Raw genomic sequence first — 13,578 nt, 5'->3', positions numbered from 1 at the left:
TCCCTTTTTTTTCCTTGCCAAGCAGCTTCCCAGATTCCTTTCCCTCCTCCCCTCCCAGAAGCATCTCTCCGTCTCCTTCTCCCTCTCCAGTAGCAGCTGTCCCTTTTTTTCCTAGCCCAGCAGCTTCCCAGATTCCTTTCCCTCCTCCCCTCCCAGAAGCATCTCTCCTTCTTCTCCCTCTCCAGTAGCAGCTGTCCTTTTTTTTCCTGGCCCAGCAGCTTCCCAGATTCCTTTCCCTCCTCCCCTCCCAGAAGCATCTCTCCTTCTTCTCCCTCTCCAGTAGCAGCTGTCCTTTTTTTTCCTGGCCCAGCAGCTTCCCAGATTCCTTTCCCTCCTCCCCTCCCAGATGCATCTCTCCTTCTCCTTCTCCCTTTCCAGTAGCAGCTGTCCCTTTTTTCCCCTGCCCAGCAGCTTCCCAGACTGATAGTGGTTTTCTCCCCTCCCAGCAGCTCTTCTTACTTCCCAGCGCAGCGATTCACGAAGGCAGCCTCGGGTCCTTTGTTGTGTCGCGCCGCCTCTGAGGAAAGAGGAAGTTGCATCATCAGAGGCAGCCGTGACTCAGCAAAAGCCCCGAGGCTGCCTTCGTGAATCGATGCGCTGGGAAGTAAAGGAGAGCTGCAGAGAGGGGAGAAAGCCACTGTCGGAGGCTCCCCAAGATCTCTCCGGCCCAGCGCACGCTTCCGATGCTGATCTTGCAGAAGTTCAAATGAGTCAATCTTGCCGGTCCTGCGCTGTGACGAGAAACTTGTGCTCTGCGACCTAATATTTTGTGCGCCAGCGCACGCCAGCGCACCTTAGCGGGAACACTGATTTTATTTTCAATTTAGTGATCAAAATGTGTCCGTTTTGAGAATTTATATATGCTGTCTATATTTTGCACTATGGGCCCCTTTTACTAAACTGCAATAGCAGTTTTTAGCACAGAGAGCATCGAGAGCAGCGTGGGGCATTCAGCGCAGCTCCCGGCGCTAAAAAACGCTATCGCGGTTTAATAAAAAGGGAGGTTTAATAAAAAGGGAGTTGACATTGCATAAAGTCATCTGCCTTGACCTCTTTGAAAACCCGCGGAATATAAATGATAATTAACATTTTCTCTGCGTACAATGTGCTTTGTGTTTTTAAAATTTTTTTGTTGGTAGATTATTTTGACTTGGCCATGAAGGTAACGGGGAGGGATGGAGGGGAGCTGCTGAAAGACATCTAGTAATCCTTGCAGGCTTGATTGCAGGGAATTATTTTTGTAAAATCATATTTTGTTATGTGACTGGCATTATTTAGACTTTAATTTCTATGAATGAATAGAATGAAAATGATATAAAATTACTTGTTTTTATGTGCATGCGCTGAAGGAAAGTGGCGAGAGAGTGGGCTGAGGACGCTGAAGGGAAATTGGGAAGAGAGAGTGGGGAGAAGACGCTGATTTATAAATTGACAATTGTACAGAATATTGTTTCTTTTTATACTTTAATATAATAAGTTCAATATAAAACAATTCAAGGCTTGTGGGGATGGAATCAGGTGGTTTGTGGGGATGAGGACCGAGCTTACGGGGATTAGTCCAATAAAATGGTATTTTCATATTTCTCATTATTTGTTTTATTTTTATTTGTTAATTTGTAAAGTGGTGATTGTTATGTATCAGTTTTTCAAATTTACATCTACTGTCTTTATATTTTGCACAGTATTAGAGGACATGTATTACTGTTTTTGTGGTGTTGTGGTGTTGCATTGTATGCAGAGTCTGGTTTCTTGGCAGTTCAGTTTATCTTTTGTCTACACATTTCTATTTTTAGTTTGTGATTATTCCATATTGGGCAAAGGTGTATCTGTCTATGTGTATGAAAGGGACATGGCTTTCTGATAGCATCGACTGTACTGGATCAATTGACTGTACAGGATCTGGTTTGTTTAGTCTTACAATGTATGTGTTGGTGTTCTAGTGCTCACTGCAGTGCTGCCTTTTCCTAGGTACACTCTTGTTGTGCGATATATAGATTGTTACTAAAAATAATATTTTTCATATAGATGGGGGGGGGGTCAAAAAATGATGGGCCGGGGTGTCACATATGCCACTGTATCTTGGTATTAGATTGGATTCTCAGCGTAATATGCACTTACATGTGCTGAAATATTTTTAGGCGGTATTTTTATAAGGATTAGTTTTATGACTCCTGCACCTATATTTGGATTTTGTTGATTTTTAGACAGTGTTTCAAACAATGTTCTTTCCTTGTTTGACTTCTGCAATGTTATTTTTGATGGGACTTCTGGTATCTACTTTGAAAGTCCTGCAAGTTGCACAAAAGGCAGCAGCTTGGGTGTTGCTGAATTAATTCTGTATAGTTTATATCTCACCATGTCTTGATGGAGCTTCATTAGTTCCTGAATGATTTGTGTATGAGATATATGGTAGCCTTAATGGTGTTTGAAGCCTATCATGGATTGCTGGCTGAGCTTGTCTTGTAGTCAAATTGATCTATTAAAGTATGCCATCTGAATACTTTTGTAATTCTGCCTGTAAAGCAAGCTAGTAAATAAACTATTCATAACAGAACTTTTTCAGTATTCGAATAATAATGTTTAGAAATATGTAAGGATGTTTATGTTTACTTTGCCTTTTATGGGAAGTTTAGATTAATTGCTTATGATTTTTATTATGGAACTTTAATATTAGCTATTTGGAGGTCATATTTTTAGATTAATGTTACGTTTCTATTTGTATTTGATAGTTCTAAAAGTTGTTATGTATATTTATATGTTCACTGCTCAGAATTAAGATTAGTGGCACAATCTGTTTATATTTGTATCTTTATTTGTTGATTTTAATGGCCAGGCCGCCTCCCTAAAGAGAAACAATAAATTGGATTTGTGAAATACTTGGGTTTTCCTCAACAGGTGGGCGGTTCAACACATTCAGGGACACACCCTAGGCCTGATCTACTCTCAGGTAATAATTCTGAGGCAATATAAAGACCTACTGGAATTCTCAGTATCTTGCACACACAAAAAGAGGTGCTTTTTGCTGCTTTGCCTGCTCACAGATCATCAGGCATAGAAGTGGACAATTTATTAAAGCAAACACTTGACATGGCCACATTTCACCTATAAAGGATGTGTCAGGGGTAGATCTGTTAATCTAGATATATAAATTCATTAAAACATAAAAATAAATAACAAAATTACATAATTTCAATGCAAATAGATAAGGGCAAATAAAAAATTAAAGGCAATTGTTAAATTATGCACTAACCAGACAGACCTAGTGAAATGCAACATATGTACTCATATATTGCCTGTTTATTTATTTATTTATTCAATTTTTAGCCCGTCCTCCCAAAGGAGCTCAGAACGGGTTACAAAGTACATCCATAATAATCCAGACAGAGCAGAGATGGCTAGTTCATCCATGCACAGGGCAGCACTCAGCCTTTAGTCGTGTGGCAGCCAAGAGGTCAGAAACATGGATGCTCCATTGCAAGTTTGCACCATCGAAGAACAACATGCAGTAGTGCGCTTTCTTTGGGCAGAAGGAGTGAAACCTATGGAAATTCACCATCGGATATTGACTCAGTATGGATATAGCACCATGAATTGAAAGGTTTATGAGTGGGTAAAAAGGTTTAAAGCGGGAAGAACAGGTGTAACCGATGAAGGTCGTTCTGGTCATCCATCAACATTGCTCACACAAGAGCATGTTGACAGAGCAGATGCCATGATTAGAGAAGATTGACGGATAATTGGGGCCTGAACTGGCTACAAATTTGGATATCAGCTATGGATCTGCATTTGCCATAACGCATGATGACTTGGGCTACAGAAAAGTGTGCGCAAGATGGGTTCCCAAACAGTTTACTGATCTGCAAAAGCAACAGCGTGTGGAGGTTGTGACCCAGTTCCTGAGATGGTATGAAGAAGGTCTGAGTATTCTGGAGAGAATTGTCACCGGCGGCGAGACATGGGTGCATCATTGCAACCCGGAGAGCAAAAGGCAAAGCATGATGAATAAAACAGGGAAAAAGTTAAGTTTCCAGTATAATGAGGGGGGTTACAACCCCCCCAAACCCCCCACAACGCCAGCGCAATCTCTATTAAGTAAAGTCCCCACCAACACCCCCCGTTGGACCCCTTTAAAATACGGTTTTTCTTCGACGCGATTAAGTCCTGCGCTCAATTGTCTGCGCTCGATTGTCGGTGCGCGCTTTTGACTATGAACCGAGTAAATGAGTGGAATAAGGGCTGGGCCATTGTAATTACAAAAGTAGCCCCTTTGTAAAGCACACAATGGTGACCTTTTCCTAATGAAATGGCAGACTCGGCAGCTAGTATATAAATCTTTGCACCATTTTTACTTTATCATTTTTATATTGCCAGCCTGGTCATTCATAGTGATATTCAACATAGGAATCATAGATTGACACTGTGCTGTGCCATGAGACAGGAATTTGGCCTACTCCAGCGGGAATGCAGAAGGTTACTGCCACAGTGGGGCTAGGGTTGCCAGAGTTCCTCTATTAAAAAAGAAGACACCTGGTTTCGCCCCCACAAACCTTCCCGAGATCGGGACTGCATCTGGAGGACATCTGCACATGCACGGATGTTGATGCGATGATATCACACACATGCATATAATGTTATCGCGTCGACGTCCACACGCACATAGAAACATAGAATATGACGGCAGAAACGGCCCAACGGCCCAACAAGTCTGCCCAATCATGATCCCTTCAACCCTCAAGAAACTATCCCCTATCATACCTCTTTAGCGACCCCACATGTTTGTCCCATCGTCTCTTGAAGTCGAGCGTGCTAGTAGCCTCGACTACCTGACGTGGAAGACCATTCCATCTATCAATCACCCTCTCGGTAAAGAAGTATTTCCTGGTGTCCCCATGAAATCTTCCTCCCCTAAGATTTAGCGGATGTCCTCTTGTCACCGTGGGACCCGTAAGAGTGAATATTTCCTCCTCCTCCTCGATGTGGCCCGTTATGTACTTGAAAGTTTCTATCATGTCCCCCCTTTCTCTGTGCTCTCGAGCGAGTATAAGCGCAGACTACTCAGACGATCTTCATATGAAAGATCTTTAAGTCCTGAGACCATCCTTGTGGCCACTCTCTGAACTGACTCAATTCTCTTCACATCCTTTTGGTAATGTGGCCTCCAAAACTGGACGCAGTACTCCAGGTGCGGTCTCACTATGGATCTGTATAATGGCATTATAACTTCGGGTTTTTGGCTGATAAAGCTTCTTCTGATGCAGCCAAGCATTTGTCTAGCCTTTGATGAGGCTTTCTCCACCTGATTTGCAGCCTTCATGTCTTCACAGATGATTACTCCCAACAGTGGCGTACCAAGGGGGGGGGGGGGCGGGAGGGGCGGTCCGCCCCGGGTGCCAGCCCTGAGGGGGTGCTCCGGGCCTTGCCGTTCAGTCCCCCCCCCACCCCCGAAGGACTGCTCGCCCCACTGACCTTCCTGCACCACCTGTGAACCAGCCCACAGCAGGATCGCGACGTCAGCGATCCCTGAGCTGCTTGGGCGCTGCTTCCTGCGCCGCGGTCCCGCCCCTCCTCTGATGTCAGAGGAGGGGCGGACCACGTCGCAGGAAGCAGCGCAGGGATCGCTGACATCGTGATCCTGCTGCGGCTGCTTCATAGGTGGTGCGGGGAGGCCAGGGGGGCGAGCGGTCCTTCGGGGTGGGTCGGGGCATCAGGCCTTCAGGGTGGGGCGGGCGGGCAGGCAGGCAGGCTTTCAAGGGGGAGGGGATGACAGGCAGGCAGGCCGGCCTTCAAGGGGGGGACAGGCCTTCGGGGGGGGGTGTGCAGACCTTCAAGGGGTGCAGGCCTTCAAGGGGGGCAGGCAGGCCTTCAAGGGGGGGCAGGCAGGCCTTCAAAGGGGGGACAGGCCTACAAGGGGGTGGGACAGGCCTACAAGGGGGTGGGACAGGCCTTCAAGGGGGGGACAGGCCTTCGGGGGGGTTGCAGGCCTTCAGGGGAGGGTGCAGGCCTTCGGGGGGGTGCAGGCCTTTGGGGGGGATGCAGACCTTTGGGGGGGTGCAGACCTTCAAGGGGGTGCAGGCCTTCAAGGGGGGGCACAGGCCTTCAAGGGGGGATAGGCAGGCAGGCCTTCAAGGGGGGACAGACCTAAAAGGGGGGGGGACAAGCCTTCGGGGGGGGTGCAGACCTTCAAGGGGGTGCAGGCTTTCAAGGGGGGGACAGGCCTTCGGGGGGATGCAGGCCTTCGGGGGGGTGCAGGCCTTTGGGGGGGTGCAGGCCTTCGGGGGGGGGGTGCAGACCTTCAAGGTGGTGCAGGCCTTCAAGGGGGGGACAGGCCTTCAAGGGGGGACAGGCCTACAAGGGGGGGACAGGCCTACAAGGGGGTGGGACAGGCCTTCAAGGGGGGACAGGCAGACCTTTAAGGGGGGACAGGCCTTTGGGGGGGTACCCTGGTTTAGAAGTACACGAAGGGAGTGTTCAAAGAGACGTGCATATGCCAAACCTTGGGGGGGGGAAGAAATAATGGGTCTGAAAATAGAGGAGAGGGAGTGAGATGATGGACCATGGGATTTAGGGAGGGAAGGAACAGAAAGGGAGAGAAATTGGACACAAGGGATGGTGTGGAGGAGGGATAGAGATACTGGATAGGAGGGTAATTGGGAAAAGAAAGGGAGAGATGGTGGACTCTGGGGTGGTGGGGAAGGAGGGAAAGATGCCGGATGAAAGGGTAGTTAAGAAAAGGTGGATCTGTGGAGGGAGATGAAAAAAAGGAAAGATACCAGACTTCCTGGGGAAGGAAGGGAAATGGAAAGGGCGGACAGAGTTGGCAGATGGATGGTTAGCATGCAGAAAGAAGAAAGAAGGAGACCCTGGCAAGCAAGTTATCAGAAGAAAACCATAGCCTTGGACCAACAAGATTTGAAATATAACCAGACAACAAAAGGTAGAAAATTTAATTTTATTTTCTGTTTTGTGATTATAATATGTCAGATTTGAAATGTGTATCCTGCCAGAGCTGGTGTTGGACTGCAAATGTGAGCTAGGATTTAACAGAGAGAGGAAAAGTCCTTTTTGTTTCTTTATTTTATTTACATCACAGCGCCAGTGTGATTATGAGAAGCCAAAGGGGGTGAAAAAGCTATAAAACCCACCAGGAGTTTTGAAAAAAATCACCCAACTGGGCAGGAAAATCGAATTGAAAAACCAATTCAATAGGCTGAATCGAATCAAAATTTTTTTTCCTGAATCTGGCAACATTAGTTTGTGCTACTGTCTTAGACTTTAGTACCTGGGATTGGGGAGAGATGGCATCCTCAGTACTATATAATGCAAGTGAAACGAGGATTTGGTCAGACTTTTGAAGGGTCTGCAGAAAAAAAATATTGTATAGGCCGGGGACATGAGACAGCAGGAAATGGGAACTTTTCTTCCTTCTATTTTTGTGAATGGAAAGGCTGAGGATGTCAGAGAGTTCAGTTAAAATATGTGCTTTATAAGAAAATATAATAATGTGTTTTATAAAGTTTATAGCATAGCTGGCCTACCCAGTGAGGTGTTCCTAGTGGTGGTGGTGGCAGCGTGTCAATGTGTTGAGAGGAAGAGGTGGTATGGGAAATTCTGCACATTTTTGCACTATATGGTGGGTGTATGAGGAGGTTCACATTTCCTGCACAGCTAAGTCCATGTGAAGTTACCTTGTGCTGTATTTGACATCTAGCAAGGTCTCTGTTTGAAAGGAAAGATCTAAACTTAAAAATGAAGTGGCCAGAAGTTATGGTAAAAGCAGATAGTGTAGCTGGTTTTAAGAAAGATTTGGACAAATTCCTGGAGGAAAAGTCCATAATCTGTTATTAAGACATGGGGGAAGTGTCTGCTTGCCCTGGATCGATAGCATGGAATGTTGCTACTCTTTGGGTTTTGACCAGGTATTAGTGTCCTGGATTGGCTACCATGAGAATGGGCTACTGGGCATGATGGACCATTGGTCTGACCCAGTTAGGCTATTCTTATGTTATGTTCTCATCTGTAGGGGCCTTTGTTTTCACTTCTTATTTTAATGTATTTTTTTCTGGGAACTTATCAGTGTTTTTTATAATGGGAACAAAAATGGAAGAGAATTAATGTGTGTGGGATGAGGGGGTAACTAATTTCTTCAGCTAAATAATTCAATCCACTTCAAACAGACATAGGAGAACTCACGTACCATTCACACACCCTCCAACCAAAAACGTCAAAAGAAAAAAACTGTTCGACAACCTTCTAGCCATTCGAGCTGCAACACTCGACCCCCAACTCTACAACCAATTGACATCGACCACAGACTGCAAAACCTTCAAAAAGAAATAAAAACTCTTCTATTCAAAAAACACATAAAACCGAACTAACACAATCAGAACTGTCCCAAGCATCACCTGCAACTACTCCATATGTACTTCTGATGTCATGACAATTCAGACATAATTTATGTTATGTTATGTTTGGAATATAAGAAAATTTTCACTGCCTGTTTCTATTCTGACCATTTATTCCGTTTCATGGTCATTACAAAAAATATTTTTTTACATTGGGGGGGGGGGGGTGGCAAAAAATGATGGGCCCCGGGTGCCACATACCCTAGGTACGCCACTGACTCCCAAGTCCCTTTCTACTTCAGTTTTTGTTAAATTTTCTCCATTTAGGGTGTATGTAGTGCAAGGATTTCCGCTGCCAAGATGCATCACCTTACATTTTTTGGCATTAAAGTTTAGTTGCCAAATACTGGACCATTGTTCTAGCAAAAGTAGGTCTTGTTCCATAGTGTTTTGTGCGGTTGCGCTGTTAGGTTCTGTTGCCCTGCCCACAACATTTAGCATCGTTGGCAAATAACGCAATTTTGCCTCGAAGTCCTTGAGTCAGATCCCTTACAAAGTTATTAAATAGCATTGGGCCCAAGACCAAGCCCTGCGACACTCCATTGATCACTTTTGAGAGAGTACCGTTTACCATCACCCTTTGAAGTCTGCCGCTAAGCCAGTCTTCTACCCATGCAGTCAGCGTTCCTCCTAGACCCATCGCGTTCATCTTGTTCAATAACCTGCGGTGTGGAACACTATCAAAAGCTTTACTAAAGTCCAAGTACATGATGTCAAGGAACTTCCCCCCCCCCCCCCACCATCTAGCTTTTTTGTTATCCAATCAAAGAAGCTTATCAGGTTGGATTGACAAGACCTTCCCTTCGTAAAACCATGTTGGTGGGGGGTCCCTTAATTTTTTCTCATCCAGAAACGTGTCTAATCTGTTTTTGATCATTGTCTCCATTAGTTTACACACTATTGAAGTGAGACTTACCGGTCTGTAATTCTCAGCCTCTGACCTGCATCCCTATGTGAAGAGGAATAACGTTGGCAATTTTCCAGTCCAAGGGAACTCTTCCCTTGCTAAGGGATAAATTGAAAATCTCGGCTAACGGCTCCGCCAGGATATCTCTCAATTCTCGAAGCACTCTGGGGTGTAAATTATCCGGACCCAAAGCTTTATTGATCTTTAATTTTGTCAGTTCTTGGTAGACACTTCTAGAGGTAAATTCAAAGTCCCGGAATGGATCCTCCAAACTCCCCTTTGTCTGTAACTGAGGTCCAGATCCCAGTGCTTCACAAGTGAATACTGAGCAGAAGTAGTTATTTAGCAGTTCTGCTTTGTCTGCATCCGAGTCTACGAAGTTACCCACAGACAGACACCCTCCAGACGTGGCCCTGAGGTTGGGGACTTCTAAAACCCGGACAAACTGCCAGGCTTTGGAAATCCCTCCAGGCACCCGGAGGATATACCTGGGTTTTTCCAGACATCTGGTAAACCTAAGTTGGGATATCCTACCAAATGTGGGAGTCTTGGTAAATTTGGAAGGGCCTTCTGTAGTGGGCTGATACTGTAGAACTTGTTTGGGCATTCTGACTGAGATTTTAAGGCATATTATGCCTCATCTATACTTTTAGAGAGAACAGTGTCATGATTTTTCTTATATCAAGAGTAATAAGCACAAATTTTAGAATGATGATTGCAGATACAAGTAATTCTAAGGTTTTAATAATGCATTGAATTTTTTTCTGCATTGTACTTATATATTGCAATGTTATGTATATATTATAAGCCACTGGAGGAGGGGGATGTGTCTGTCTTTTAATGCAGTCGCTCTGGCACCTTCCTGCCCACTCAAGTCAATAGAATAAAACCTCTCTCCCTCTTTCCCCCAGAATTTAATTGTCTTCTTTTTTCCTTTATTTAGGTATTCGTCCTTACAAATGTGAGATCTGTAACAAAGCATTTACTCAGCGCTGCTCTTTGGAATCCCATCTCAAAAAGATCCACGGAGTACAACAGGCCTATGCCTACAAGCAACGCAGAGACAAACTCTTTGTGTGTGAGGATTGTGGATACACAGGTCCATCCCAAGAGGCGCTGTACCTCCATGTCAGTGACATTCATCCTGGCAGCACTTTCCTGAAAAAGACTTCGAAAAAGCTGGCAGCCATTCTCCAGAACAAGCTCACCTCTGTTCTGCAGAGGAACTCCAAGCCGGATGGGGAAGTGGAGTGAGAGAGAGGACTGCACTGGTCAGTGCCGTAAAGTTTACAGAACATTATAAACTGTTTTTAAAGCAGTGGCATTTTTTAAAAAAAATATGATAAAAGGAACTCGGTTTAATAGCAGGTAACTAATCTGCACGGTTATGCCAAGCTGTTAATGTTGCCAGAGACACAATCTGATATGCAGATCAAAGTCTGATACAATGCTGTGAGGACTGAGCAACTGGGGTGTCTGTCGCTACTGATTGCAGAGTTTTACAGGAATGCTTTTTATTGGGTGTCAGCAATAACTGTACAAACATTTATGGTCCAGCTTGTGGAAAAGTTTTAAAGGGGGAGACTGAGATTTGTTTTCTTTATTTAAGGAAATTAACGTCTGTATTTTATATGAATCATGAGTGCTGGTGCCTTAAACTGTACGAACCTCATTTGCATACCATGATACAAATGAAAATGATCTTTTGTGGGGTTTTGTTTTTTTTTTGTGAGGCTTGTGAATTGCCTAGGGCTCCTTTTACAAAGGTGCGCTAGCGTTTTTTAACGCATGCACCAGATTAGCGCGCGCTAGCCGAAAATCTACCGCCTGCTCAAAAGGAAGCGGTAGTGGCTAGCACACGTGGCAATTTAGCGTGCACTATTCCATGCGTTAAGGCTCTAGCGTGGCTTTGTAAAAGGAGCCACTAGTGTTTCCATGCTCTACAGAGTGCGGACTCTTTTGTTTTTTCTTTTCTCAAGGGTATCGCAGTAACTCCATCAGCTAGACACTGCTTGTTAGTCTTATTCTAAAGTATAGTACAGGCCATAGATCTTCTTTTAAAGTTCTGCATATTTAACTGTCCCCATAAGGCCAGCCCAGCCACAAGGCATGACTAGGCAGTTGCCTAAGGCAGCAGTTTCTTGGGGACAGCACAGAATACCTGCAGTCAAGGCAAGAGAGTAGGTCTCAACAGCTACACTAACTCAAAGAACCATAAGCACTTTCTTCAATCTGATTTTTTATAAGGTGTTTCTATGATAATCATGATTGATTTTAATTATCAAAATCTTTTGGGGGGAGGGGTGCAGGATAGAGGCCTGGAAGTTAATTAGGAGAAGAGGTAAGGCCGAAGGTTTGCCTAGGCCAGGGGTAGGCAATTCTGGTCCTCAAGAGCCAGAGACAGGTCAGTTTTTCAGGATATCCACAATAAATATGCATGAGATAGATTTGCATCTCAAGGAGGCAGTGCATGCAAATCCATCTCATACATATTCATTGTGGATATCCTGAAAACCTGATCTGGCTCCGGCTCTCGAGGACCGGAATTGACCTTCCCCTGGCCTAGGATGCTCACTAGAGAATGACACGGTGACAAAATTCATCACCGTTCCCGTCCCCGCGGATAACCACGGGAAACCATCTTCATGTCATTCTTTAATTTAATGTAATGTAATGTAATGTAATTTATTTCTTATATACCGCTAATCCGTTAGGTTCTAAGCGGTTTACAGAAAATATACTTTAGGGTGCATTAAAAGGAGAGAGGGAAGAATCAGAATATGAATGGCCACAACTACTGACCCGCAAGCTTTGCTTTGAAGAATGCTGGTGTAGAAGGACTGAGGTTGAAACAGACACTACAGAATGACAGTCTCTGGTATCCAGAGCAGATATTGTGATGTCATAATGCCTCATCCCATCAGTGCCTAAGAACCAATCACATCAATTATGTCACAATGGCTTCATTATCCTTGGCTCACATAAGAATCAGAGTATGAATGGCCACAACCACTGACCCACAAGCTTTGCTTTGAAGAATGCTGGTGTAGAAGGACTGAGGTTGAAATAGACACTAGAAAATGACATGGGATTATTTCCCGCGGTTATCCGCGGGGACGGGAACGGTGATGAATTTTGTCACCGTGTCATTCTCTAATGCTCACTACTCTTGCACCAGCTGTGTGTCCCTGTGTATTCATACAATACCACTCTTAAAAGCATTCATGTTTCCTCTTTTTTCCCCTCCTGAGGGTTCAATCATTAAGCCTGCAGTATTAAATTTTACCAAGTAAATAAGGTTCTGGAGACTTGGGTTTCCCAAAACATTTGAAGTTGTCTGGTAGACTGCAGTCACAACTTTAAACAGGAGTCTCTTGTAGTGGCTTCTACACTGATGCAAAGCAACAAACAGGAAAGAGGCACACCCCAACAGGGTTCAGGATCGGACGTCAATCATATATTGGAAGCTATAGAAAATCAGTTTGAGGTTTCTTAAAATTTGCGCTTCCTGACTTTTCCTAAATCCTCTCTGTTATCCTCTATGAATATGTTTAGTATTTATTGTATGGAAATGCATAAAATTCTTTCCACAAAGTGACTTCCCTGGTAGGCATGATTTACTGTGTTATGTCTGGATGACACTGCTGCATTCAGGCTATGAGCAGAAGAGAATTCAACTAGATAGTTCAAGCCAATCTAAGGATGGCTAGCTATCTTTATGGAAGACTGTTGGAAAAAGGATATTGGGCTGTCTGTCCCAGTATGGTGATGTTTAAGTCCTTTTGGAAAAGCTCAATATGAATGAAGATAAAACCTGGAGCCGGCTGTTGTACAGATCACCAGTTACAAGTTTGCAAATTCGGACAAAAGCCAGAAAAAGAGAAAGTCTGTTATGAATAGCAAAGAGTGATCTTGAAAATAGGCTATTGATATTTAAAGACCATTTGTGAAATCAATTCACCACACTGGATACTAACAGTATTAGAAGAATTACTTGAAATTCAAGCAGGGTTTAGAAAAGGGCAAGGACCATGCGGCCAGAGCATGGCCAAGGGCCAGATTACCTTGTAGGGCCAGAGTATGGCCAAGGATCTAGATGTGACCACATGACCAGAGGTGACCAGAAATGACCAGTATTTAGTGAGTTTTAAAAGGATTGAAGCATTTATTTTAGATTACCATTTGAAATTGATCAAGTACACATCAGACTTTATTTTGAAATTCTGCTCAGAATGGAGTACTGCATATAATTTATTTCAGCTCAAATTC

At 44.2% G+C, this 13,578-nt stretch overlaps 1 protein-coding gene across 1 annotated transcript in view; it reads left to right on the top strand.

Annotated features, from left to right (window-relative positions):
- Positions 1-11,012, top strand: part of OVOL2 (ovo like zinc finger 2) — a 67,246-nt gene extending 56,234 nt beyond the window's left edge. The window contains exon 4 of the mRNA XM_033936375.1: positions 10,253-11,012. Coding sequence (XP_033792266.1) covers positions 10,253-10,563 — 311 coding nt within the window. The 3' untranslated portion in view covers positions 10,564-11,012. The remainder of the gene's footprint in view (positions 1-10,252) is intronic.
- Positions 11,013-13,578: the final 2,566 nt, after the last annotated feature.

Source organism: Geotrypetes seraphini, chromosome 3, assembly GCF_902459505.1.
Source record: "Geotrypetes seraphini chromosome 3, aGeoSer1.1, whole genome shotgun sequence".
NCBI lineage: Eukaryota > Metazoa > Chordata > Amphibia > Gymnophiona > Dermophiidae > Geotrypetes > Geotrypetes seraphini.
The sequence above is the reverse complement of the archived record's forward strand: the minus strand, read 5'-3'. Positions and strand labels throughout refer to the sequence as shown.